Consider the following 27528-nt stretch of genomic DNA (forward strand, 5'->3'; position numbering starts at 1 on the left):
GGTGCCACAGATTCTGAGTTAGGGCCCGTCAAAGTTTGACAATTTTTAGCACTTAGGACGCTCAAGGGACAACGCCAATAGGGTATGACCCCAAGCATTCGATCGAGTGGGGGGGGGGGGGAAATAGGAGCATGCATAGGGTAATAATGCCTAACTGGACATGTCGAAGCTGATGGTTCATCATCACGATGAGTTGAACGAGAAATTGGCCACGCGACAACATTTGATTGAGTGAGACTGACGATTTTTTCGCCAACCGAAAAATTGCTGCCCTAATAAAACCTCGAGCGTTCGACCGAGGTGGGGGGAAAAATGGGACCATGCATAGGGTAATAATGAATTGTATCAAGTATTTTTCATTAAATGAATTGTATTGTATTGTTCATTAAATGAATTGTATTGTATTGTTCATTATACAAACAACACTTACGATGAAATGAAATGAATTGTATTGTTCATTAAATAACCATTATTAACCATTGTTAATTATTGGAATGAAGATTAAAGATTTCCATGATAATACCACGCATAGATGAGCAACAATTTATATGATCGAATATCAACTTCTGTATATATAAAAATGCCAAATGATTACACATGTATGTCCATACACAAATATGGCATAAACGCCAACTGAAATAAAATGTATGTCTAAATACGTGAATGTATGTCCATATACAAAATATACATGCCAACTAGACATGTAAGCATCGCAAAACTATCTATAACATCCTAAGTTGCTGATGGATCATCAAAATCAATCCTCTTCGCCACACTACTCGGCTTTGAAGGATCCCGCACAAGAAAAACAAACCACAATTAATATTAGTTATATTATATAATTCACATTCAAAAAGTTAACATAAAAATGAACTATAATTGAACTATTCATGTTTACCTCATCTCCACATTTTCTCTTCGGCTTTGCAGGACTCTTGATGTATGTCTTCGGTAGAGGAGGTATGTTTTGAATATTTTCATACACAACCTACATATGTTTAGAAACATGACATTGATACAAGTTAGCATATAATTGTCATTGATAATAACAAATTATATCTACTAATCACAATATAAAATAAACACACATCTACTCGAGGCATTTCTTCTTCTTCTTCAGGTATACTGGGTGTAGTCATCAAGGATGTGAAGCCAAGAATTCTCTGTATATATACACAAGAAGTATATGAAACTATCAATCTATGTAGATAGATGTGTATAATCACTATAAGTTATTTAAGCTATTCATTCAATCATATTTGCATTCAATTACCTTTCCCTTTTCTCCAACTGCACTACCAGATCCTAAATCACACTGCACCGCACTCGTGTTGCTTGTGCCCTACAAGAGTAAAATAAGATATACATGCAAGTCACTACATAATCTAATTAATACCAATATAAATGATGAGCATGTATGTACAATAAAATACAAATGAATAGGTGCAATAATATATGTACCGTCAAGCTATCAAGGCCAAATGAAATGGCCGACAAGGTGCCCTCCCGAATCTGTCTCAACTCCTCCTTGGTCATCAACTATTAAATAGACCATGTAAATACAAATTAGTACTTCATATTATCTAGATTATAAATATTCATTTAAAATATAACATGAACTGTGAAAATACAAATCTTACCACTACATCATCAATGTATGATGATGGTGCCTCCTTGCCTCTAACATGTGAGGACTCCCCAAGGTATCCTCCAGTTTGTGTAATAATATCCGGTGCATCATGCATCTCATGCACCTCATAATATCCACTGTCCGCAGGAGGATCAATGGGCTGTCCAACTGGACCCGAGCATACATGCCCACACATGACACAACTATGGGGCATGCATATGTGTGGAGCCAAGGATGACGTGTCAGCGCCACTAGATGCACCGCTACCATCAAGAGTAGGCTGAGCTACCGACTCAGCCCGAGAAACCAAAAGGCTACTCAAAGAGTGAATAGCTGATATGGTCTGTGAAGCTGCCTCACAAATGATATCAAGATGCTGCAATGTAGGTGGGGGATCAACATGAGGAGGGGGGACATATGGGCCTTGAACGACTCTGACTGCCCTAGGTCTATTTTGGGGCATACCTAAACCTACACCCTGGAAAGGTTGGATGTCAAAGTAGTTAACATGTTTGCGTAAAACAAACTCAGCATACAATTTTTTTATGAAATAGAAGGGGACATCAAGATTGTTGTTGGGTTGTTTGTCAAAAACCATCCACCAATGATCCCATAAGTTTTTCACAATACCATCATTTGTGCACCATTTAATAGAAAGTTTTTTTTTTGGGGATCTATGGGTTGACCAGTGCGAGGATTGACAAACAATGAGTCGATAGCGGCTTTGGATATCTCAAAATCCTTGATATCCTTATACGACAAGCCATCTGCATATTTTTCCCTCATAGAATCTCACCACAAAAGGGTGGCATTGTGCTCCTCATTCATGGTTTCCATACTCTTTATGATCGACGTCAGAGGATCAAACATTGGGTTTAGATGAGGGATCCTATGATATACTTTTGCAGTCCCCCTCAATTCATTCAAATTTTGTGCAATCAAATCCTAAATTGAGGGGGGGTTTGGCAAAGGAGGGTTTGGTTGTTGCAATTGTGGTTGATCAATGTTTTCATTGTTATCCCCCATTTTTAACCTAATTGAATGTAAACAATTAAATTTAGTTAACAAATTTAAACAATTAGGTATTTGATTTAAAAAAACTAGTTTTCATGAAAAAAACCATATTTTCAATGAAAAATCAAATAAACATTAACAAAAAATACAAAAAATGAATGAAAATGATTGAAAACAATAAAATTCTTACCTTTCAATCTATGTTTTTAGTGATTTTTGGCCAAAACATCAGATATCAGATTTTTTTTAAATAGCACAGCCTGTGAGTTAAAAATGACTCACGAGTTGTTACTGTCGAAATATATTTGTCTCAGAAAATTGGATATCCGATTTTTTTACTTAAATTATTTTAAAATAACATATATAATATATAATATAATATATTATTATATTATATAGTTATATAATATATAATATAATATATTATTATATTATATAGTTATATAATATATTTTTAATTTAAAATTACAAATAAAAATCGGATATCCGATTTGCATAGGTAATTACCATGCCAAGGTGTACTGACACCCAGGCCAAGCAAAAAGTCAACACGGATTTTCGCATTTTTAGGCGAGTGAAGAAGGCTATTTTTTTCACATCGCCACTTTTTGGCCCCCATGATCCTACACTAACCTGAATGAACAACAAAATTTGAGCTTTATTTAAATTGGAATTGAAGAGTTTTTAAATTTCAAGAATATTTATTCAGATAATTTAACGCTTTCCTGAGTGTCAATATTATTTCTTTCCTTTGACAAGGTTTCTTTATCATTTTGATTATTAATTCACAAGAAAAAAATTCTTGACAATCTTTACTTCAATTTAAGTTTTGAAGTGGAAAGTTGTAGATTATAATTTTAATTGTAAAGCACGAAGCTCAAGTATAGTTCTAAAAATGGCAACAGTAGCATTTTTATAGTTAATTAACTCTTGATAGATTTTAATAATGAATTTAGTGATTTATTTATATTTATGAATGTTAAATATTTTTAAAATTAATATCTCTCAGTGTAGATTACATAAATTTTGAAAAATATAGATATGCTAGCTTCAATAATATATTTTCAATACTATTTGAATATATTTCATTAAATTTTAAAAATATTTTTATTATTTAAAATATTTTGATTTCTTTTTTACAATTAAAATGATGTAAGAGTTGTAAAGTTTTGAATATTACAAGTCTAAGAAATCATAAATATATTAGAAAGCATGATCTATATATCAAGATGGGTATTATTTTTATTTTTTATTTTACTTACTAAATTTGATTCTTTTTAAATTGAATAATAAAGTAAATATTTTCATATTGTTTTAAGTTCGATAAAAATAAGTAATTTTTTTTTTTTTTGTATTATCATATAATATCAGTACAAAATTCAGAAGTCTTGGCTGGAGAACACACAACGAGCTAACAATTTAAAACACACAATGCAGATAAAACCATGTCAGGAAGGATCGCGAGCCATATTATGAGGCCATATACATAGGATGCAGCTGAGTTACAAAATTACAGAGATGAGTCCCATAACCAAATATAACATAGAGGATTGACAACTAGCTGAATAGGAAGGAAGAGTCAAGATCATCATTGTCACCCATAGAGGGGAGCCACGCAGTCCATCCTAGCTCACCCTCACATGTAAAATTATATTTATATATAGGTATATATATATTTGTTAGATTTATAATTTATGTTAAATAATGTTTTACACACATTCACAAAAAGGATGAAGATTATAATAAAATAAATAAATAAAGAATTAAAAAAAAATAGTATCATCCTACTTCTAATCTTTTCGATAATGTATTTTATATTTGTTTAAATCATAACAATAGCTATATAATGATATCAAGTTTCCACAATCCATAATAATTGTTAATATTTCTAGTTTCTCGATATCGATTGTGTAGAATATTTTTTTGTCATCAACGTTTCGGATCACACTTTGTGATCCATTAGTATGAAGAGAGAGTGCTTGAGGAGAAGAAATGAATAAGTTGTAGACAAATAATAAAAATAAGAGAGTAGCAAGTAAGGGAGTGATGGTGACACAAGGATCGAGGAGAAAAGTTAAAAAATAAAATATTAAAAAAGGAAGCCTGAGCTACAAATATAAGAAATGAAATAAAACAAAGCAAATCAAATAAGATAAATAGTAAGATAAAAGAAGGAAGAAAGATATCTCATTTAATGGTTAGAGTTCTCATTTGTTTTGAGTTGGCCTAGTTGATTGTGCTGACACTCACTTCATAAATTGTGTGAAACTTATGGAAGGTTGGATGTATTCTTGGAGAAATTTGAATATGAATAAATTTAAGTCGTATTTAATAGTTGAGTATTCTAATTTTGTAGGTTTCAAAAATTTATATGGTAATTTTAAATCACTTTCAATCTTTTATAGCAACTTATTTGGCAATTTCAAATAACTAAGATTTGAGGGTCACATCATCAAATATGATGTCACATTAGTATATATTTTTGTTGAGGTATCTAGAATGTCTGAAAGAAAAGTTAAAGAGAGGTAGTTGTGCATTACTCATGTTTTACTGGTGTGCTGATGTGGCATCACATGATTTGATGCTCTTTAGATCTAAGGAAATTTTGAGAAACCTATGGAAGGTTGGGTGTATTCTTGGAGAGGCTTGAATATGAAGAAACAAAATCTAGTTTGTAAGTCTATTGGAGAGATTCACAACTTTCATTTTAGGGGAGAGGATTTAGTAGTTGAGTATTTTAATTTTGCTTCTTTCAAAAATTTTATATGACAATTTTAAATCAATTACAATATTTTATAGGAGCTTATTTGGCAATTTCAAACAACTAGGATTTGAGGGCCACATCTTTAAATATGATGTCACATCAATAATGTTTTTTTGTTGGGGTATCTAAAATGTCTTAAAGAGAGGTAGTCACATGCATTACTCGTGTTCTATTGGTGTGCTAATGTGGCATCACATGATTTTCTTCTTATTAGATATAAGGAATGAACTTCATTCAATTATGAGTACTCATATCAATACAAACAACTTTAAACTTACAACTATTAGTGTAGACACCTAAAATTAATTAAATTAATACTTAATTAATTTAACCCTATCAACATAATTAACCAATTTAATTGTCTTAATTCCCTTTGTCTCGAGGTTAATTAAATCAAATTTAATCAATCTTATCTCTATAGTCCCATAATTAATTTATCAAAATTAATTATTCCCCATTCTTCTAAAGTCATCTCAATCATAATTCTTCTAAATCCCTCTTAGTTAATTAATTCTAATTAATTAACTTAAGTCATGTGATTCCTACAAATCTCTTAATCCTCACTTAGCCTAATTTATTCTTCTAGAAACCTGATTATCATTATTCCTTAATTTTATATTCCTCCACTCATTCTCTCTCCTCAAGTCACATCTTCCTAACTTTCCCACTTGCACTTCTAATCTCCCATTAAGCCACCTAGAATAAATCCCCTTAATAATTTGCACATCCCTAATCACCTTTGATCCTTTCAGGGAAATTCAAATTCTTTGAATCTCCCTATGCATCCTCTTCCCAAGTAATATTTAATTCCTTTTCTCATTTAGTCTTCCCACACACCTCTTATTTTGGAATTATTAATTCCTCCTCCCTTCCTCCAAGCAATTTTATATTCCTTTTCTCTTCCCAATGTACTTGGGAGCTCTTCCCCATGTACCTTGAGAGGTATGGAGATAAGAAATGCCTTTATGACATATCTCTTGAATCCCACACATTGTCCTCTCAATCCTCTCCTCCATTTCAAATCAATCTCAACCCTTCATTTTGAAATCAATCTTGCCCTTCATTGTGGCCTCCTCCAATCTATAAATTGGTGTCTCCTCTCCTCATTTCCATATCCACTTTTCATCTAATCTTATGTTGTCCATTTGAGATCCAAAATCATCTATCATGCTATCATGCTATCATAATGCTAAAATATTTCCTCATCTAAGCCAAATATTTCTCATCCATCATCATCATTCAAGTCCAATCTAAATCCAATCTTGTTGTGTAGTGGAGAGCAATCCACAATCCTCATCCAAGGAGCAAATCAAGTAGAACAACAAGGGCGCCTCTACTTCATCAAGCTCAATTGGAGGAAGAAGTGAAGAAATAAGGTATACTGGCTTATTTGTGTATTTGAATGCATTATTTTGTGTTTTATTGTGTTTATACACTAACCATTAGGCTTTAGATTTTCACCGTCTTCAATTAGTGCTATATTATTAAAAATATTGGACATTAAATCAACAAACCCTATCTTAACTTTTAGAACATGCTCAACTATTGTAACCTTTACCCTATTAGATATTGCTTCAAAACTAGTTGGAGAAGCTCAAATCTTATAAGTTGAATCACGATTGTCAAATTTCATAATTGTTTCTTTTGATAATAAATGACAATTTCATAATAGGAAAAATAGTCTTTCAATCTAATTTGACAACCATTTCTTTTTCATTTAGAAAGATTTTAAATAATGTAGATTTAAAAAAAATAAAATTATTTTTTGTTGTATATATATATATATATATATATATATATATATATATATATATATATATATATATATATATATACACACACACACACTCAATTATTGTTTTAAATGTTTGGAGTTAGATATAACATGTGATATGTTAATGATTGATTTTATATTTGATAAAAAAATTTTTTTTTTGGCAAGGTGGCAATGCCACTTGATATATTTTATTTGAATAAAAGGGGTAAAAACTTTATTTGAAAATCAGAGACAAGAATTACAAAGAGACCCAGAGCTCTAGGAAAGAACCACCAAACCATCCCCAGATCATCCAACGTCATACCCAACCATGTCCTCAATAAAAATCTTCTACAAGTCCTGACAGTAATCTCCAGAGAGATGCTCCTAGCCTTCAACTTTCTAATCACTACCATGTTTTGAGGCCCACTTGGCCAAACAATCAACAGCTCTATTCCATTCACGGGTGATGTGGATGAAAGAGACCTATTCCATTAAAGAACTAATTTGGAGAATCTATTGAAAAATCCCTACCAACTACCACTGAATCCCGCTCACCTTCTGCTCCGTCAACAAGTCAACAACAATCTGTGAGTCCGATTCACAAATCACCTTCCTTCGACCTAGTTCCCAAGCACGTTCAAGGGCATAGAGAATCGCCGATCCCTCCATAAAGTTATTAGACTGCCACCCTTTATGCACCGAAAAGAGGAAGATGACCTCCCCCATGCTATTCCTACCAACACCACCAACTCTAGTAGGGTCTAGGTTACCCCTAGATGAGCCATCAGTGTTAATCTTGATAAACTCATCCTGAGGGGGTATCCACCTTCCCATCCTTTGCACCTTCTTCATGGTCCGTCTACCTCTCCTGACACAAGCTGAGGCTGGAGACAACTCCTGCAGACCAAGCCTACTCACAATATCAGTCTCATCCCTACCCAAAGGAAAATTGACCTCACATTTTGCTTCCACCATCTCTCAGATCATTGCAATGATTCTATTCCAAACTTGCTGAACTAACAATCTGATCTCACAAAAGATTCTCTTGTTCCTCTCGAGCCATATCTGCCATAGGATGAAGATGGGCCCAATATACTAGACAGTCTGAAGGAAGGAGGACAAGATAGGAGGTCTGCCCAAACTGCTCTAGAACTCCACCAGAGAATCTGCATGGATACAAGGATGCTTCCACACCCCCCAGCAATAATGCCAAATAAGTCGAGAGAAGGGACATCTGAAGAACAGGTGTGAGGAATCTTCCTCCCCATTACCACACAAAACACAGATAGAGGGCCCCAAAAATCCCCGCTTGCGGATATTGTTCCAGGTTAGACATCTATTCAAAGCCAAAGTCCAAGCAAAGCAATTACACTTCAACCAAGACACATTACTCCATACCTGTTTCCACCACTTCACCTCTCTTCCCTCAAGTCTTTGGTACAACAATTCTCAGTATCCACTAGACATCATAAACACGCCCTTAGGATTGGGAGACCAAACCAGCCCATCCCTACCCTTGAGGGAGCTACAATGTCTACTCGCCAAAATGCCCTGCAGCTCCGCACACTCTTCCTCCATCCTAGCAACTGGCCACTCATTAGGATACTTCCACCTCTCCAACTCCAGACGACCACACCTATAAACAACCTTGAAGTCACTCACCCTTGACCATCTAGCCTCCAAAAACCTCTGGCACAGATTCCCAAGGTTAGGGAACTGATCAAGAATGGGAGGGTAGCCATCCCAAGAGTCGTTCCAAAAAAGGACCTCTTCCCCCCTCCTGCAAATCCAAAAGAGTCATGCCTTAATGAGAGAAGCCCCCCTCTTGAGAGTATTCTAGATCGAAGAGCCCTTTCCCTCAAGCTGATATCTAGGGATTTCCTCCATCGGGACCCTCTACATATATTAGTTGGCCATAATCTTGGCCCAGCCTCAATCCTGCTCCACACACCACCTCCAAAAAAATTTAGGCGCCAGAGCCTCCCCAAAAGGAATAGACTGCCTTAAACCAATCCCCCCTAACTGCTTCGGGCTACAAACTAAGTCCCAATTGACAAGACTCCATTTTGAAGAGGAAAGATTGCCTGCCCATAAGAATCGCCTAGCCAGAGAGTCCAGACCCTTCAAGAACCACTTAGGAGCCACATGAAGCATACATCGATAGATCAAAAGAGCCTGAACCATCGACTGAATCAATTGAACCCTCCTAGCAAAGGATAGCCATCTATGAGTCCAATGTTCAACTTTCGAACGAAATTTATCCAAGATACCCTACTAAGACTCCCTAGGAGGGTTACTAGGAGAGATAGGGATACCCAAATAAATCAACGGTAGGGAGCCAACTTGGAATCTCAAGATAAGAGCAATCCTTCGTTGAATAGCTTCAGGAGTGTTGAAAAAGAGGATAGAAGATTTATCCTCATTGATCAGTTGGCCTAACGCCGCAAGATAAACATCCAAGACCATACGCAGATTATTAGCTTCTCTGATCCGAGCAAGCCCCATAAGAGCCGTGTCATCCGCAAACTACAGATGAGAATGCGGCTCCAAGTCATTACCCCATCTCCAACCCTGAATAATCCCTAGACCCACATTATGCTTAATCAACCTCCCCAAACCCTCAGCCAGAAGAATGAAAAGATAAGGGGAGAGGGGATCCCCCTGACGGAGACCCCTAGATGCATCAAATAGCTTAGTATGACCTCCATTGATGAGCAGAGAGAAAGAAGTAGTCATAACACAGCTCATAACCCACTGAATCCACTCATTAGCAAAACCAAACTCCTTGAGGATCTTCTAAAGGAAGGACCACCAAACTCTGTCGTACGCCTTTGCCATGTCCAACTTGATAAACATAGATTTTTCCTTGGAGGTTGCCATAGAATGAATGGTCTCCGTGGCAATGACCACCCCATCCAAAATTTGACGCCCTTCCACAAGCCCACTCTGCCCCTCAGAGATAACATTCCCTAGGCACTTCTTCAATCTATCCGCTATCAGCTTAGAGATGATCTTATAAATCACATCGCAGAGAGAGATGGGGCGGAACTGGCCTAACCGGCCAACCCCCTCACACTTGGGGATAAGAGGAATGAAAGTCGCATTCAATGCCCTAAGCATCTGCTTATTCCTCTAGGACTCCTGCACCACCTCCAGTAAATCCAGCTTGACAACATCCCAGAATTCTTGAAAGAATTCTACTGGGAACCCATCTAGTCCAGGAGCTTTTCCTTTCCTCATGTGGAAGACAATCCTCTCAAGATCTTCCAACAAAATAGGACACAAAAGCTGCTCATTCATCTCCCTCGTGACAAGAGAAGGAATGCAAGCGAGAACCTGGTTCTCCTCTCCTGTTTCCCCCTGTGAGTCCTCCCTGAAAAGGGAACAGAAATACTAAGATGCCTCCTTAGATATCTCCTACAAGGATAAGAACTATTCACCTTTGTCATTAACCAGAACCGGGATGGAGTTTCCATGCCTTCTAGCTTTCACTGAGTTGAATAATTGTCCCCCTCCTTTAGCCAATCAATATGAGCTCTCTGCTTCCAGTAAATTTCTTCCCTAAGCTCCCATTCCTCAACCACCTTGACAACCCTATCTTCCTCCTTGAGCAAGTCCTCAGACAAACCTTGCCCTCTAATTTCGCTGGTGATCGCATTCAGCACAATTAGAGCAGCTTTTTTGGCATGAAAAATGTTCCCGAAGGCCTATCGGTTCCACTATTTGAGCTGAAACTTAACAAATTGCAGTTGCTTGGCAAAAGAGTACATGGCAGTGCCAAAGGCTGGCCTCCCTTTCCTCCACCACTCCTCAACCAGAACCTACAAAGAAGGATCCCGAAGCCACATCAGTTGGAATTTAAATGAAGGTGAGCGAGCAACCCGAGCCGAAGAAGAAACCAGCTCTATGGGCCAGTGATCCGACCCTCTCCAGTCAAGAATCTCCGAACTGGTGGACCACCCCCTACCAATCCAAAAATTAGAAACCAGGAAACGATCCAACCTCTTTGCAATCCAATACTCTCCCACCCTCCTATTGTTCCAAGTGAACAAGCCATTACTAGGTTTAATGTCAACAAGTTGCAGCAAGGAAATATTATCCTATAAAAGGAAAGAAGAGGGTTCCAACTGCATCACCCCCACCTTCTTCTCACTCAGCTCTAAGATGGCATTGAAGTCTCCTGCCATAATCCAAGGATGAAAAGGGGTCAGCCTTCGCATAGAGGAAATATGAGACCATAATATTTGCTTCCCCTGAAGATCAGTACGGGCAAAGATGTTAGAAAACAAAATGAATTCTCTAGTCTCGAAAGTAGAGATAACCTCGGATAACGAAGATCGAGAGGCCACCCACCAGACCGGGTGGAACTTTAAGGGGTTCCAAAGATAGGCCACCCCTTCCAAGGAACCAACTGCCCCAACACACTGACACTCTCCTCAAGCCCACAGCTTTGGCACCAGACCCATCATACTCTCCACTGCAAGTTTAGTTTCTTGCAGAAATAAGACATCACTCGAATGATTCCTAATAAACTCCTGAACAACTTTTTGTCTAGGGCCGTTGTTCAAGCCCCTCACATTCCATGAAAGCACAATCATTTTGGAGGATTGGAAAAGTGAGAATCCAAAGTCTTTACCGACCCTGACTCAACCAAAATCTCCCCCATCAATTTGATCTTATCCAAATCCTTCTTTCTGCCAACCTTTGAGCTCTTCTCTGACACACTTTTCTTAATATCTTTCTAATGCAAACCCAGATGAGCAGGGGTCTTATTGCTTTTGGCCCCAGCCGGTTCCAGTTTCAAAGCTATCGGAGATCCCTCCCCCTCAACCAAATTCACCTCAACCCTAGAAGTGAGTCCCAACTGAACCCCTACTGGTTGATCCATCTCCATTTGCTAGCTTCCAACCACTAGTAGGGCCTGGATAGGGTCCTCTAGTGCTCTTTCCAGAGCCCCCCTAACGCACCTTGATCCAGTGAGGTTAACCCCAGATTAACTTTCTGATAGCAAAGGTCATCCAAGGTCTCAAATCTGTTAAAGGTATCCTCCTCATGTCTCTCCTGTAAAGGCCTCTTTTGTCCTCGGTTCCTGTTCTTTGTCTTAACTGGGACAAAACCATCAATTCCCCCAACCTCAACTGACATAGCAACTTTCCCTTTTTCAGCCCTATTTTGGCTCGGTTCCAACTGCTGAGGTTGGCACACCACCGGTTTATATCTAGGACACTTACATTGTAAATGACCATACTCATGACACAGACGATAGTGAAAAGGTAAAGTCTCATAATCTAACTATTGAACCCAAGAATAAGAGCCTACACACATATCTAGAGCATCTGGCAAAGGTTTACTAAGATCAATTTCAACACAAATATGGGCAAAGGTCATTCATTACCTTTCTCTCCATGGTTTGCGTAGAGGATCCCACTGGCTTCCCAAGCAGAGCAGCCAACATCTGAAGCACATCTTCCCAACAGCATTCCACAGGAAAACGTGGTAAATGAACCCACACAGGAACCCTATTCGGGATTTCCCCCGAGGAGTTAAAGCCCACATGCCAAGGTTTGATGAACAACCCCACCTGGTTGTAAAAATACGGACCACCTTTGAAGACCCTATTGCGATCCTTCATGCAGTTAAAGGTAACCATGAAGTAGTTATTTGCCAGCAACATAATCTCCATTTCCCCCTCCGGAGCCCAAGTCCTTGGCGCCCAGTTTTCCAAGAACTGCAAAGAAACCCTCATTCCCAAAAACTTGCAATATAGCGAGTGTTTGGAAAAATATTCGACATCTTCTACTATCATCTCAGGAGGAATAACTAATTTGGCCTCTTGCTACATCTCTTCAAGCAACCATTAATCTTCAGAATGTGAGAGCTACCGATACTACTAGACCCCGAGTATGAGGAAAAAAGGTTATTATTGAAAGTCTTCATGCTTTGTGATGGGGGTTTTGAGCCCATCGTGGCACGAAAATCCATGACTGGTTGAGCCTTCGAGGCCTCCCCGCTAATACTCACCATAAAGCTTGAGGCGGACGACACCCTAAACCCCAAAGGGGCCCGAAAGATTAAAAAATCCCCAAAATGCCACCCTTCCCCAACACACCTGGGATGGAGGTCCACCCGTGGCCCCCAGCCCCACTGAAACCTGCTACCTGTGTGGAAAGGCGGTCGAGCCGCACAGCCCAAACCCACCCGCAGACCACCGCTCCTCTCCCCTTCCCCCTCTGCTGCTCCCTGCACTACTCTGGCACCCCCGCTTTGCGCAGACCCTTCCGCGCACCTTGGACACACTTGATATATTTTATTAATAATATATAATTTTTATAATATATTTAAAAACTGGTTCAAACTGAGCTCCCAGAGAAAAGAACCAGCAAGAAAAACTCTGTCATTGCTCATCAACATGACTATAGAAGAGAAGTAGTGAACAATCCTCTAGTCGGAGCTAGTTACAAAATAGAGATTAGCAAAGGAGCATGCAAACTCATTTACAAATAGGAGCATGCAGGCTCATTTTACAGAATAGGAGCATGCAAGATTATTTACAAAATAAGGACATGAAAAAGAAATAACATAGGTTGCCCTGTGAGTGAAGAAGAGAGCTCCAAAAAGCAAGAGGACTAAACCAGCATTGAAGGACAGATCCATCTTCATGGGATATCTTGAAGGCCCTGCAACAAAGAACTCCTACAACCAAAATTGGCATGCCCCTGCAACCAAAAAATATATATATATATACTATAGAACACAGAGAATTTACAAGAAACAAAAGGGTCCAAAACATATCTGACACCAACGACATGAGATCTGTGGTCCGCCATTATAGACAAATGCCAAAGGAGAAGAGGTGAATGCGAAAATGCTAGAGAGAAATGAAGCCTAAAATTTTTATGTCATAAATGAAAAGAAAGAGGAGATATATCATAAAAAATCTAAAAAACCAAGAGAAGCGGTGTACAGAGATAATCATGAAAACAAAGCCACACCAAACTTTAAATGGCATATGAAGGACAAATTCCCAATGTGAAAATAAATATCTCCAGATTTCGCACCAGAAGAGAGTACCAAACACAGGAACAACATCAATAACAACCAACTCATCATTAATGAATGCCAATTGATGATCGAGTAAAGAAAAGTACCTCAAATCAAAACCAAATGGAATTATGAAAAGGAATACCTCACCAAGAGAAGAGAATATCAACTCGTATAAATGAGCAATCATATAATAAGAAAGATTAGATACTCGACTCTCTATAGGCTATACTCACTAGGTTTGGGAAGCTCATCAAATCACACCCCAATCGAGAGGAATCAATAACAGTTTTGTCACAACCCATATTAGCGAGGCAATCAGCCAATGCATTACCTTCACGATAAACATGTGAGATGATGAGGTGCTCAAACGTATCAAGAAGAGTCCATATTTGTTCAAGAATATACCGGAAATGCCAATTATCAGCTTTTCTTGCCTTGCAAGCATTAATGACAATAGTCGAATCACCTTCAATATGAAGGTATTTGAAATTCAAATCCTTAGCCATAACAAGACCTTCTAAAAGAGTACAAGCCTCGGCCATATTATTTGTGCCAGAAGAAATTGGCATAGCTTTTAATGCTAATAAAGAACCCAAATGATCACGAAAAAACTATCCCTATTCCTGAATCACCAAGATTTCCACGGGAGGATCCATCAAAATTCAATTTACAAAAAGGGGCATTAGGATATTTATAAATATGATATTTTTCTAAATTATATAATGATCCAAAAGAATTTGGTAAACAATTATGCAAATACTTTGATATTTAAATTTCGAATCTTTTGAATCGCACTTAAACATCTACTATCAAATAAAGAAAAAAAAATTCCATAGTAATCTTGAATAGTTTAATTTTTAAAATATATAATTTACTGTATATTTTTTCACTCTAATATTGTTTTATTTAACCTCTTTGTAATCTGCCTTGTTCAAAAATTACTAGCTTGAAGTTAGAGTCAAATCTTACAGCCTTTGTGTGGCCAGTTTTGAACTATAAAAGCCTGCATATATGTCCTGCATGTGTAATTGAGACGAGAAATTATGTTTATAGAAGTTGGAATTTTTGAAAGCATATTTCATATTTTAGATTTAATTTTCTTTCATTATTTTAAACATTCATGAACGTAACGTCCAGTTTATTAATTTGATGGGACAAGTTTGAGTTGTTGCATGCTTCCAGGCTTGACTTGTTTGTAGCTTTTGATCTATTCAATATTTACCATCTCAACGGCTAAAATGATATATTCTAAATACGTTGTTCTTCATTCATAGACCAAGCAAGCCATAAAATAATGTGAAGAATATGTTGTACTTCATTCATTGATATTGTGTGATTGTACACTATATATAGACGTGATGATGGGAATGTACGTTTCTATGAGAAATAAATAATAATATATTCACCTAATTTCCCGAAGCCTCATGTGGAATGCTTTGGCAACGCTTTCTAGTGGAAAAGTAGTTTACATAATACATTTACTTATACCCTAAGTTATTAGAGAGTTTATGAGTAATGGGTAATGGTATTATTGTATCTTAAAAGAAATAGTTAATTATGCGGGTTTCATATGCACAAATTTGTGTGTCAAAATGGATTTGTTCAAGGGTCTCCTTACAAAGATCTCTTTGGAAATGGGCAACAAATTTTAGAGGCAATCAATAGATTATGAGAAAATTTATTTTAGATGTGGGAAATGTTTTTCAACTGGTTATGCCATCCTTCAACGTCAAAAGATGCCTGATAATGAATTGGATTCATATGATGTTGGTGTAAGGCTCACTTGATGGATCAAGGTTGAGTCATGAATCTTTATGTCATTACACCAAATGCTGAAAATAATTTCACGACTTATCATGCCCAATATAAGGACATTTCAAAAATCCATATCTACCCTCTTCCCTTAATATAAATGACCAAACTATAGATGTCTTACACGAGGTTGCTACAAATAGTGAGTTCTCAAAGACTATTGCCATTTCTAAGGACTCTACAATATCTTTTGAGTCTTTCAAATTAATATTGTTGGTGGTATTGAAGTAAAAATTAAGAAAAATGTAGAGGTCTCCCCTCAAGTAGAGCATGAATGGAAAAATTAAAGAGGAATAAGTCCCCTCCTTCAAAACCCAAGCATCAAAAAAGAGGCACGATATATATTAAAAGGTTAAAGATTAGCATAATCTCAATGGTATATTAGTGTTTAAATAGAAACCTATGAAATTTAACCCTAGTGTGTAGATATTGATATCACTCTCAAGGAAAGATTGTCTTTCCTTTGTAGAGTATTGAAAAGAGGTAGTATATAAGAATACCCACAAGCTAGGAAGTTGTGCTATACTAAGTAGTTCATATCCTACTAGTGTTGCAAGGAGTACACACTACATGAAGCATTAAAAAAATGAATGTCGTAGGGGGTGAACACATTGGGAAGCATAGAAGTGAAGTGTGTGCAAGTAAGAGACCCCCCTTAAAAGAATAGCATAAACACATATGATACAAAATAACTTAAGTTAGAAAAGGTGGAAAAAGATGCCTATAAGGAAAAGACATCCTTGAGAATGTTATATGCATGAAACATGGGCATTGTACTCATGTCATGACATTGGACAAAGTAGAGATATCACATAGAGATAAGCAAAATCACACAAAAACATGCAATAAGGGATCCACAAGATTAGGGTCAATACATAAAAAGAGTATTCGTAACTATCATATAAAGGAATGATTGAATTGTTGTCATCCCCCAAACCTTGTTGAACTATACATACAAAGGAAGAATTATGCCTTAAAACAAATTTAAAAATTGGGCTAGGATGAAAGAGATCTAAACATCTCAATGATTTTTATCACCTCCAAAATGATCTTATAGGACACATTGAGCAAGTTGATACCTGTCTCCAATTGAAAGTGTCTTTTGATTATGATCTATATTGAGGTATATAAACTTAATATTTCCTTTATTTATCATTCCCTAATTATATGGATTTAAAATATTCTTGAGATAAACTATATGTAGATATTAACCAACACAGTCTCAAAGGGACTTGTAAAAATCACAAGGGAAACTAACACAATTAGGAGCCTCGACATTGTCCATGGTGTGAATGACCTCTTTATGAAATTAACAATAGAGAAAAATGATCATAGATGACTTTTTGTGAGAAAAAAACCAACAAGGAACAACATGTACATAAAGGGTTTGGTCCCATTTAGAAGAATTTTCTTGGGTTCTAATTTTTTTCATAATGTTTGAAAAAAACCTAAATAATGTAGATTGTTCATCCTTGATTTGCTTAATGTGTGTTGAAAACAAGGTAAAGAAAGCTTGCAATATTAACTTCATTGTCTAATTGCAAATCTAAAAATTAGATTACCAAATTAGATCTAAACATGTTATTGCAACACTCAACATCAATATAAAAATTAACAACTAAATGAGACATCAACTTTACATCGAGAAACGCTTTTAGGAAAAAAACTTCACTAGAGAAAGAGGGAAAGTATATTATTAATCTTCAAAAGAGTATTTGTATAATAATACACTTCACTTCACTTCTCAATCAAACCTAGTAGCACCTAGATACATATAGATGAATCATATAGAGCTACTATGATAGGGCTATAGTTAATAGCAAACTAAGTGAGGAAAAACCATAGTGTAGCCCTAAACAAGATGCATAAAACCACTTACAAAAACCCTTGTATAGGATAATGGATATCCAAGAGACATAATAAAATATAATTAATTTCCTTCAAATGACTCCAACATGGGTTCCTAACCCATAGCTATTTAAATCTTTAGCTACTCGGATGCTCTATAACTCCTCGTTGACTCTTTAGATCAATCAATGGATGACCTTTCACCTTCCAATCTTGGACACCCCAAGCATGGCAGCTCAAATCCCTAAAGGTGGATGTCTAGGAGGGAATATTTTCCATTTTTATTATGCCCATGATTGATACATGTTCACCTCTTGAAATACAATTACAATTTGGCATATGATATAAATATTTAATATTTTTCCTCTCATGTACCTTAGGGAACACTTTCGAAGGAACATGAAGACAATAATTTGCAAGGTTAATGTCACCTTATCCCAACATTCTCCCATTTGACATTATACATTACAATTGCATCTAAGAAATACAAATAATAAAATTAATTATAGCAATCAAATCTCGTAGCCTTCCTGCACCAAGAGAAATTTTCTATGGTTATTGTCTTCAAAAGAGAATTGGTAACATTATTCAAAGTGTTAACCTTATGTATCAAGGCCTTACCATTCTGAACAATTTCCTACACAAAATTTTACTTAGCATCAACATTCTTAGTATGAGCATGATACATGAGATTCTTGACCAAACAAATAGCATTGTGACTATGACATCCAATCCTCATAGTCCTACAATCAAAACCAATGCCACTATCACATCTCTATTACCACATTGCCTCCTTGGAGACATGTGTAGAATCCATTTACTTAGCTTTCAATAATGGAAAAAGAGATTATAGATTGTCTCTTACCCATCCAAATCATTACTCCTCCAAACAAAATAAATACATAGTCACTATTGGGCCTTTGACTATCCAAGTCACTTGCCCAATTTGCACAACAAATCCTTTTATGTCTGATAGTTTAACCACATCATCAATACTATGATAAAACAATCAATAATTACAGGTACCTCTCTAATATACAAATGAGCTATTAACAAAATTCCAATGGTCTCTACCAAGATTAAACATAAACTTTCTCAAAATTTTCACTGCTTTGGTAGCATTTTATTTAGTGCAAACATTCATACATCAAAATCCCAATTATAATAGCATAAGGAAACTTAGACATACTTCAAAATTATCATCGAAACTTGGAATAATTGTTTGTTTAAATAATTATTAAAAGGAAACTTTGTCAAAAGGGTGTGATGGTTTGGAACTACCCCTTAAAAGGTTATATAAAGAATTTATGTGAAACTTGGAAAAAGGTACAGAGATCACTCAAGGAAGAAGAAAGTGGTTTTATGAGCTATATCAGGGTTGTTGTGCATGTTAAGGTAATATGTTGGAGCATTTTGTGTAAGTGCTTGGAGCATCTATTTAGTTCTAAATAAGAACTAGTTCTTCCTAGATGGGTCATAGCGATGAGGGCCAAGACCACCAAAATCTTCTTGAAATGAGAATGATTGTTCCAAGAGCTCAATATTCAAATAAGTATATTGGACACCCTTGATAATAAAAGATATAGATAATTTAATATTTGGTTTTTATGATAATTTGATTAATTTTGTGTCTATATTATTTAATTTATAGTGTTAATAATTGAGTTTATAATTATTTCCAAATTATTACATGTTATAGTTACCTTGGTTATTTACATTTAATTCAATAACATTACATCTTATAAATAATTTTAATTTTAATATTTGATCTATTTAATCTACTGCTAATATTTAGTTAACTTTGGAGAAAAGTAACCTTACATTTCTTCTAACACAAGATACAAGAAATACATTGTGATGTATATAATTCTTCATGAATTAGTTGCGTAGCCATTTTGGAGAAAGGCACATGTATTGAATACATTGACTTGAAATGACAAATAGAGGAAATACTAATGTATTGAATTGCATATCCTATAATACATTTCTTATCCCATCAACTTGTATGCTAAAAATATTGATCATGTGATCATGAATAGATGTTTATAAGGACAATATTCATTATTTATAATTAAATTATTATAATGAGGAGATTAAAAGGAAAATAATTATAAACACCGATATAAGTCAAGACCATTAAAATCTTGATTATGCATTTAGGTATTGAATCACTTCATTAGGATAATAAGATCTACATCTTCACTTCTATGTTTGTTGTATATTTAATATTTTATTCACTTTTAGGGGCTTAATCGGTATCAATATGAAGCAAGGGCCTTACCCTTGACATGAAGAAAGTTTCAATTTACTTTTCAAAATGACCAAATTTAGAAACAAGTATAAAAAATGAAGACAAGTAAAGTTAGAAGGTAATAACAATAGAAGACTACATCACATGATCTAGACTATTTTACATGGTATGGTTTGATTTGCAATGGTAAAGATCTCACCAAACTCTTTTGATAATAGTTTTACATCACAAATTCTATTGGAAAATTAAGGCTTACATATTATAATAAAGTCACTTAGTTTAAAATTAATAAATAATTAGTTGGGAGTTGGTCTCTTGTAAGATAGTATAGGAGTTTTTGGGAAATTGTATGAAAATGTAATATATTTTAAGAATTTACATAATACATTATAAATTATTGAATCGTTAATATTATATTTAATTTTTTGTGTTACCTATGTAATAATGATTTAGATTTTATAATTATCTTTGCAACATGATAATAAAGCATAAATGATAATTGGGTGTGAATAATTATTTGAGCAAAAAAATTCTTCACATTAAAGAATTTTGGACAGAAGTAGTTTGGGGTGTTTTGGATCAGCAAGAAGATTTGGTAGAGATGGTTCTACCTATTTTAGATGGATTGTTGCAATGAAAACAATGTTGCAAAATTTTCACTCTTTGCTTTTCTTATAATGTAATAAGGGGGATGTTGGAAAAGTAACGTTTACATATTCTAATAAATTCACTTAGTGTTAGGTCTAAAAAATAGTTAGTAAGAAAGTTAATTTTCAATAAGGTAGTTATAGATTTTTTAGAAAATTGTACAAAAATGCAATGCTTAATAAACATTTGCACAAGTGTATTGTAAATCCCCAAACAATCAATATCAAATTAAAATTTTAGTGTTACTTGTACAACAATAACTTAAGTTTTATAATATTTATGCCTATATTTTTCAACAATAATTTTAATAATTTGTGGCACATTTTAGTCAATTTAATAAACAACTAAAATAAAAACTCTACATCAAGAGTAAAGAAACATCTATTCTTTTCCCAATTATGTAGTTGCATAACTCTTTTAATCTCAAACAACAAACATAAACAACATGTTTTGTCTTCTTCTGTGTCGGTGGAGCCCCCTAGTTCCATGATTAAGGACACTCCATATTCTAGTACCCCTAATTATGTTAAAGATTCAAACAAAATGATTTTCTTCTTTGACAAACTTCTTAGTTTATGAAGGATTGGTAGGAAGGCAATACCTCCACCTAGTAGGTCATCTCTATGTGCCTTTGGCAGTTGGTTGGTTTCGCTGGTTTTGCTATGTTTTCTATTGCTGGCTCTCTCTCCAATTTAGTTTGCGTTAGTGGTTTTTGTTGGGTCTGTTTTTGCTAGGTGCGCCCTAGGTGATGCTTTTCTGCAGTTATCTAATACTTTGCAATGGTACAAGCCTATACTATTTTTCATAAATCAAAACTCTTAGAATCTCGATCTAGTTTAATATTATACAATGACAACATGCTTTATAAGAGGTTAACACAATTTTAAAAAAGACAGACCTATCATATAAAGTAGAAATTAGATTGAATATATTTTTAAAAAGCAAAAATTAAATTTGATTTGTTTTCAAAAAATAGACTAAAAAAAAAAAAAGTTAGATTTGATTTGTTTTCAAAAAATAGATTTAATTTATTTTTAATTGTCTCAATAGATATCTATTTACATTTTTACATAATTTTTCCTGAACATAATTATACAAAGTAGAAATAGACAGAGAAACCGTATATGCCTCAGTGATGAAGGAAACGGTTCTGATTTTTATTGCATTATCATTTTCAGTAATTACATTGCTATACTTATTAGTATGATGCCACGCTACCCTTACAAAATTATCCCTATTAAAAGGATTAAAACATATATTTCTTTCTCCATCAATAAGGTATGTTCTCTACAAATCTCTTTCCCATCACCGGAAGAAAGAAAAAGAAGATCAGTTTGGATTAAAACACTCCATCACAATCCCCTTCTTTTCCATCGCCTGTTTTCAGAGAACAAATTTCCTCCTCAGACCCCATGCTCATTCTTTTACTCTCTCCCAACTTCTCAAAGTATTCCTCAACATCTATACTCTGCATGCCAATCAAATCCTCCAACGACATGGGTGGCGGCACAAAAGGCGGCCGCGACACTTTATCCACTGAATCCCAATCCAACCCTGCAAAAAAACTATGTTTTTTAACGTTATCCGCTCCGTTGCATGAAAATCCCAGTCTTTTGCGCGGCTCTTTGATGAGCAATCTCTGGATAAGATCTCTTAAAGGTGTCCATGGCCCCAAGAATTGCGGCTGCTTCACAAGAATGTTATGAAACGTCTGCTTCCGATTTGCGCCCTTGAATGGCGTCTCACCGTACACCATTTCGTACAGCAAAACTCCCAAAGCCCACCAGTCGACTGTAAAATCATGGCCGACGCCGCTAAGCATCTCGGGCGACACGTATTCTTCCGTCCCCACGAAAGAATTAGTCTTCGTATTTGACGGCGCAACCTCGATTGGCGGCGGTGAGGGCTTTTTGTGGGCGGGTGAAACACGAACCGCTGAGCTTACGCACGATGTCATGAAATCGAACGGCCCAGAACGTTTTGGACGTCTTGGAGGTGATAATCGACGGTCGTCTGGAGTTGTCGCTGACTGGCGTTTTAGCGGTGGGAGGATTGTCGACAGGTCGAAGTCGGTGAGCATGATATGACCGTCCGCTTGTAGGAGGACGTTCTCTGGCTTCAAGTCTCTGTAGACTACGCCCTCACGATGGAGATGTTCCAGTGCTAATACAATCTCCGCGGCATAGAACCTACCACGAAACCAACCACTTAATGAGCCATGTAAGTAAATCTCATATGAAACTTCTATGAAATATACCTACTTTCTATGTGGTATGAGATGGACATGAATTTATTGGTCACATGTTTCGTTTTGTATGGATGATAGTTGAAAAATGTTTAAGATAAGATTTAATCAAATTTGAAAAATATAGATCAGATTATTAAATTGATTTAAATATTTAAAAGATGTTTATAAACATGTTTAAATGACATTTAATAATAATATATTGACTATAATTTGATTCATTTGCAAAGATACAACATCAAGCAAGATGCCGGGTCAAGACTGCAACATTTTTTCTACAAATCCTTCTAGAAAGTAAACCCTTAAAGTAAACCCTTTTGAAATTTTGGCCTTGATTAAGAAAAATGGTTTAGGTTTTGATTAGCTGAGAAAGTAGGCAAAAAATTTAGATTAAATAATATAAAATGATGACCACAAGATTAATTTAGATTAAATAATATAAAATGATGACCACAAGATTTTTGTTTTTGGGTTTTTTTTAAGGTCTTAGATTTATGGGACCATGGCTGTCTGAACTCTTTAATAACACAGTTTTGAATATTTTTAAATTAGATTGTCTGAGTATTATTTTCATTAATGTTTGGGGTTAGATTCTATGATTTAAAAAAAGCTTTAGTGTTTGATTAGTTGAGAAGTAGGCAACCAATCTAAAATTGAATAATATGAAATGGTCTTATAGGCCATTTTTTGGATTTGTTTTTAAGATTTTAGATGTGGGATTATGGGCAATGATTAGATTATGTACATATTTTCTATTTTCATAAACGATTCTAATCAGACTTCATGATTATTACCAGAATGAACAAACGAAAAGAAAAAACCCAAAAATATGGTACCAAACATTAATGATGCAAAGATTTCAAACTATAAAATAACTACCACAGTGGGTTTGTACTTTTGAGTACAGAATTCCATTGATATACAAATGTTTGTTTCTCCTCATAGAATTCAAGCGACCTAAAAACACAAAAAAGAAAGCAAAGAAAGAACAGGGAAAACATGTTACCGAATGATGGATTCTGAGAAACATTTTTCAGACTGGGTGCGTCTGAGAGCATTCAAATCACCTCCGGGACAATAATCCATAACCCACCCAATGATCTTCTCCGTCTCCAGAAGCCCAATTAGTGATGGCAGAAAAGGATGGCGCAACCTTGACAGAATTTTTCTTTCCACCCGTGCTCTCTTTAACCCATCTGTCTGCTTCTCTAGCACAGATTTGTTCATGGCCTTCAAAGCCAAAGGCTGATCACAGCCCTTTTTGTGAACCAGAAACACAGTTCCCATGGCTCCTCTCCCCACCACCTTCACAGCCTTGATTTCCTCCACAGCCATCCCCAAATCCCCCATTCTCTTTCTTCTCCTCCTTTCACATACTTTAAAATTTATCCCCACTTTCTCTGGCAATTCCACCAAATGTTAGATGGGTCAGTCTGCAAAATTTGCTGCGACAGAAACAGTACAGAAGAGATAGAAACTTTGTAGTTGTACTTTTGGTTTGAGAGATTTTTGCTGAGGGCGTAAACTACGCACCAACCATGAGGAGAAAAGAGAAGTGCAGAGCGGGTCAAAGCTGCGCCTGCAAATGCAAGACATCCGTCGCTTTCATCTACACAAAAGTAAACTTTCTTTGCTCTCACGTTCCGTCTTTCGGGAAACGGAAATTCTCCATCTGCATTTATTCGTGTTAGGCAGCATCACGTGTGACAGAAAACTCATTAAATCCACCGCCCAGTTGGGAAGAAATCCCAGGTTTGGTCTATTAAGGGGATTTATTCAAAATGCAAACGTGTACAACTCACGACTTCCCAGGTTCTGCAAGTCTTAGCATTTCATATGGGAATCCACACAAAAGAAACAAAAAACAAAATCCTCCTATCTCAACCTATGGCAGTGGACAGTCACTATTCTCCACAGAAATTTGTATGTATGTCATGAATGAATATATATGGGAATGTATTTATATTGTACTTAGATTGGTTAAAAAGGTCAAAATAGTGTTTACTTTCAAATAAAGATCAGTTACTATAGTTAGAAGTATGGTGGACCATAGGTAGAAGTACATGGACCATATAATGCAATTGGTTGATAAGATGGACTTGCATGTGCATGTAATTTAATAGTCATAGCTGACTGTACAATACAGTTGGTTGATAAAATGTAATTTCATGGTTATAATGTAAATTTGTATGAAGAATAGTCATTGATGGTTTTTAGGTCGAAGGTGTTATTTTATATGAGATAGACAATTCAAGTTGTGTCATCGACGGTGTAAAGTGTTAGAAAAGAAGTGCAAGACGATCAAGATAATCTAATATGTCTATATTTTCATCAATTTTCACTTGTCCTTTTTTATATTTTTCATTTTTCCTTTGGCATACGAGGTAAAAACTTTTTGTCACGAGTTTGGCATAATGACTGTGGTAGCATGCATGAAAATTCCACATGGGCCCACCATCCTGCTACAACCTCACATTGCCAAGCTATTTTACCCCATCTGTTTCTTTTTTGCTTGAGATACCTAAACAATCAAGATAATCTAATCTATCTATATTTTCATCAGTTTTCATTTGTCGCTTTTCATATTTTTCACTTTTCCTTTGGCATACGAGGTAAAAACTTTTTGTCACGAGTTTGGCATAATGACTGTGGTAGCATGCATGAAAATTCTACATGGGTCCACCATCCTGCTACAACCTCACATTGCCAGACTATTTTATCCCCGTTTGTTTCTTTTTTGCTTGAGATACCTAAACGATTCAATTTTACTTTTTTCTTTAAGCTTTTAATGGAGGCTTCTCTTTTCTTTTTTACAATTAAAAATTTTCACAAATTTCTGTACCATGTCTCAAACATTAGAGTGCATTTGTTATAATTGAATTTTATAGCTACAAGCATGAGGAGCTAAATAGAGCTCAACTCTAGCTAAACTAGATGCACAAAATCTAAACTAGGTGCACAACTAAAATAAGCAAGTGCTCCTAAGAGAACTTAAGCAAAAAAAAAAAAAACCAAAAAAACTAGTTGTAATAAAGTAATTAATAGCAAAAAATTCTCTAACATGCAACCCCTATACAACTCAACACATTTTCTTTCTTTTTTATAGATTTGATGGAAGAGAGTTACAGATCCAAAAAGTGCAGACAAAGATACACACTTCTAGGTTTAGAACAGGTGAAAAACCCTGTTCATTGTAGCTTGGCCATAATGTCTAATAGTTTTTTGTTAGAGCACAATCTACAAAGCAAACTGATTTGGATTCCACACATCTAAGATGATGAAAACACTACCTAGACAATGGCGTCTAGCTATAGTGACTGACATTTTTAGGTTACAGATTGCAAACATAGGTTCCTCTCAATATCTCATTTTTAGATCTGAGTTTTTTTCCTGATATATAGTTTGGTACTTTCATGTTTATGTTATTTCTTCTCAAAATACCTAGTTCTTGCATCATTTCTCATCCTAATCACATCCAACCATATCAAAATAGAAAAGAGAATAATCAACGATATCACCAAAGTCTCCCAAGGGTTTGAAGTTGTGTCTAATTAGTTATTCTTCAATGATTGTTGATGTGAATGGGATTTGATTCCCATTTCGCATGTTTAGACTAGTGAACTCCATTCATCATCCAATTCAATTTCTTAAGATAATTCCATTTGCATATCTAAACAAGAGGTTTGAAAGTGAAATTTATGAAGAAATTTTGAGGTGGAGAGTGAAAGAACTTAGCCAAGGATCTTCATTCAAAGGTATTCAAGGACCTTCATTTGAATGTATGCCATGTACAAAAAAATATGAAAAAAAACTTTGAGCAAAGGTACTTGAAGATGTGCTTTTGAACAAAGGTACCTTCATTCAAATAAATGCCTCCAAATAAAGGTGTTTTTAACTTATCACCTCCTTCCAAGTTCTACAATGTGGTGTCCCAAATTTGGGACCTACTATTGTGGGATTGCCTAGTTCTTTCTTTAGACACACACAAAGAAGCTAAGGACTAGAACACTTACTAAGTATCACATTTAGTGGAAGAATATACGAATAGAAGATACCACATGGGAGTATAAAGAGTTCATTAAAAATAACTTACACTTAATTAACACTAAGCATAATGATTTTCTTAAGAGGGAGGCATGTTATGTCTATAATTGTAGAGTGTGTCTACGATTATGAGTAGAGCACTTGTGGCTACCTTATCATTATTATATTTTCATTTAGTTACTTATTTAATCCTAGGCCTCATATATTGTCATATGATTTGGCCTATATGTTAAATACTAGGCATAACTAGGATATATATAAGAGGTGGTGAGTCTTATTTCATTATTAGATTGTGAATTGTGTTCTCATTGGAGATATTTGGAGGTTTTCCTCCTTGAATTGGATTTGTATTCTAATCTATTATCAAGTATTTTTATAATATTTCATAATTTATATTCCTCTTTTGTGCAATTTATTTCATTACAATGATCTATCAATAACCTTAATGATCTTCATTATCTTCTACCTA

At 35.4% G+C, this 27528-nt stretch overlaps 1 protein-coding gene across 1 annotated transcript; it reads right to left on the bottom strand.

Annotated features, from left to right (window-relative positions):
* Positions 1 to 21906: 21906 nt before the first annotated feature.
* Positions 21907 to 24914, bottom strand: LOC131061623 (serine/threonine-protein kinase OXI1). The gene is made up of 2 exons (XM_057995400.2): positions 24022 to 24914; positions 21907 to 22959 (listed from the first exon to the last, which is right to left on the bottom strand). The coding sequence occupies exons 1-2, from the start codon at positions 24363 to 24365 to the stop codon at positions 22110 to 22112; spliced, it is 1194 nt and encodes a 397-aa protein (XP_057851383.2). The 5' UTR covers positions 24366 to 24914; the 3' UTR covers positions 21907 to 22109.
* Positions 24915 to 27528: the final 2614 nt, after the last annotated feature.

The sequence above is a fragment of the Cryptomeria japonica genome, chromosome 4 (assembly GCF_030272615.1).
Source record: "Cryptomeria japonica chromosome 4, Sugi_1.0, whole genome shotgun sequence".
Lineage (NCBI taxonomy): Eukaryota > Viridiplantae > Streptophyta > Pinopsida > Cupressales > Cupressaceae > Cryptomeria > Cryptomeria japonica.